General features: G+C 40.2%; 1 protein-coding gene across 1 annotated transcript; it reads right to left on the reverse strand.

Annotated features, from left to right (window-relative positions):
• Positions 1-854: 854 nt before the first annotated feature.
• LOC140977637 (uncharacterized) lies at positions 855-2253 on the reverse strand. Its single transcript, XM_073442384.1, has 3 exons — positions 1501-2253; positions 1277-1358; positions 855-1234 (listed from the first exon to the last, which is right to left on the reverse strand). The coding sequence occupies exons 1-3, from the start codon at positions 2251-2253 to the stop codon at positions 855-857; spliced, it is 1215 nt and encodes a 404-aa protein (XP_073298485.1).
• Positions 2254-2496: the final 243 nt, after the last annotated feature.

Raw genomic sequence — 2496 nt, forward strand, 5'->3', positions numbered from 1 at the left:
GGTCATGCCCAATTCAGAACTGCCTCCACTTTACTTGGATCGACAGAAATGCCATGTTGAGATATGACATGGCCCAGAAACACAACTCTATCTAACCAAAACTCACACTTGTATATCTTGGCGTACAACTGCTTCTTTTGAAGAATTCGAAGAACTATCCTCAAGTGTTTGGCATGCTCTTCTTCGGACTTGGAATAAACAAGAATATCATCGATGAATACAATCACAAAACGATCGAGATATTTACGAAATACTCGATTCATCAAGTCCATAAACACAACAGAAGCATTGGTCAAACCAAAAGGCATAACAAAAAATTCAAAGTGTCTGTATCTCATGCGAAAAACTGTTTTCGGGACATCTTCTTGTCTAACTCGCACTTGATAGTACCCAGAAATCATATCAATCTTAGAAAACACTGAAGTACCTTGCAACTGATCAAATAAGTCATCAATCCTAGGGAGTGGATATTTATTCTTGACAATAGACTTATTCAATTGCCGATAATCAATACACATCCGCATCGTACCATCTTTCTTCTTGACAAATAGAATCGGTGCACCCCACGGTGAAGAACTCGGTCGAATATAACATTTACTCAACAAATCTTGTAATTGTTCTTTCAGTTCTTTTAGCTCAATAGGAGCTAAATGATATGGTGCTCGAGATATGGGTTCAGTTTCTGGCTTTAATTCAATACTGAACTCAACTTCTCGTTCTGGTGGAAAGCCCGAAATCTCTTCTGGAAACACATCAGGAAACTCATGGACTACAGGAATATTAGAAATTCGTCGCTCATATTGCGATAAATTAACAGCATAAACCAGAAAACCTTCATGACCAGAATCTAACAATCAATTCATTTGAATGGCAGAAACTAGAGGAATCTTGGCTTGAGAACCACGGCCATAGAATTTCCATTTAAGAGCAAAGCTAGGCCTGAAACGAACTATTCCTTGATAACAATCAACAGTGGCACGATTTGCAGTCAAAACATCCATACCAACGATACAATCAAAGTCATGCATGGGTAGGACTATGAGATTCAGATACAGAACATTTTCATCGTGATACAAAACCGCATTGAACACCACATTATCAGTGATAATCATTTTGCCCATCGGAGTAGCAATAGATAGATTGGAATTCATACTAGTAGTTTGAAGATCATGCGAAACAACGAATGCATGAGAAAAAAAGGAATGAGATGCTCCGGTATCAAATAACACTCGTTCTATAAAACCACATAGAGTACAGTTATCGGTAATGACAGTACCTGGAGCTACCTGAGCCTCATCCTCAGTCAAGGCAAATACATGAACAGATGACTGATTCTTTTGACCACCTTGCCCTCTACTCTGATGCAAAGGGCGACTAGGCAGATGGGAAGACTAGGACGCTACTGGAATTCTATTACTTTGAGCTCCACTACCTGCCTGGGCTGATTTCCCCGTCTTACTGGGACAAACTCTAGCAAAATGACCAGGAGTTATTACAAACCCCTTGAACTCCAACACACTGATTACTAGAATGCTTGCCTCCACAGTGATCACAATAAGGTCCACTATAACGATATCCACCATGGTTCCCTGAACTCCCTGAACTTGAAGAACTAGAACCAGGCTTCTTAAACTGCTTCCCACGTGGACGAAGAGATGCAGAACCAGATTGATTGAACTGTTGCCTTCCCAAATGATGATGTTGGGTAGTCACTCGATTTCCACTCATCTTAAGACAAGCTTCAGCCCTTTTTTCTATTTCTACTGCTTCACGATAATTCAGTGGCTTACCGGTAGAAACTAAAGAGTGCAGATGATCGTTCAATCCTTCAATGAAACTTTCAACAACCGCAACCTGACTTGCAGCCACATGAGGAGCATATCTTAGTATAACATAAAAAGTATCCGCATACTCTGCAACTGACATATCACCCTGCTTCAAGTTATGAAACTCTGAAGCCTTAGAACTGTAAAATGATGGAGGACAATAACTTTCCTTAAACTTCAGCTTGAATATATCCCACGATAGAACAATCTTTTGAGCATCTAAGGTCATCAATGTAGTAGACCACCACATTTTGGCACGATCTTTCAATTGATGCACAGCTAATCTCAATCGACGCTCTGAAGGATACTCGATCAAATCAAACAATTCTTCAATCTCAGAAATCCATAGTTCTGCTATCTTGGCTCCCTCCAAACCACTGAATCGAGGTGGATGCATAGAGTGAAAATGGGAAACTAACTCATCCATCCTAAGCTATTCTAGATGATCAGCAGCTTGCTCAACAAAATTATCATCAACAACATGGACACGAGGTCGACCACGTCCACGACCTTGACCTCGAGCTAGAGGAATCTGATCAACAGGAATTTCTCCACCTCCCTCCATTCTATACGATAAAACACCAAAACAATTAGAGTGGAAGTAAACAAATCATATAATCACGTAAGCATGTTGTCAAGTAGCATACACAGGCGCAACAACCATTTTAGT

The sequence above is a fragment of the Primulina huaijiensis genome, chromosome 5 (assembly GCF_012295235.1).
Source record: "Primulina huaijiensis isolate GDHJ02 chromosome 5, ASM1229523v2, whole genome shotgun sequence".
NCBI classification, from domain to species: domain Eukaryota; kingdom Viridiplantae; phylum Streptophyta; class Magnoliopsida; order Lamiales; family Gesneriaceae; genus Primulina; species Primulina huaijiensis.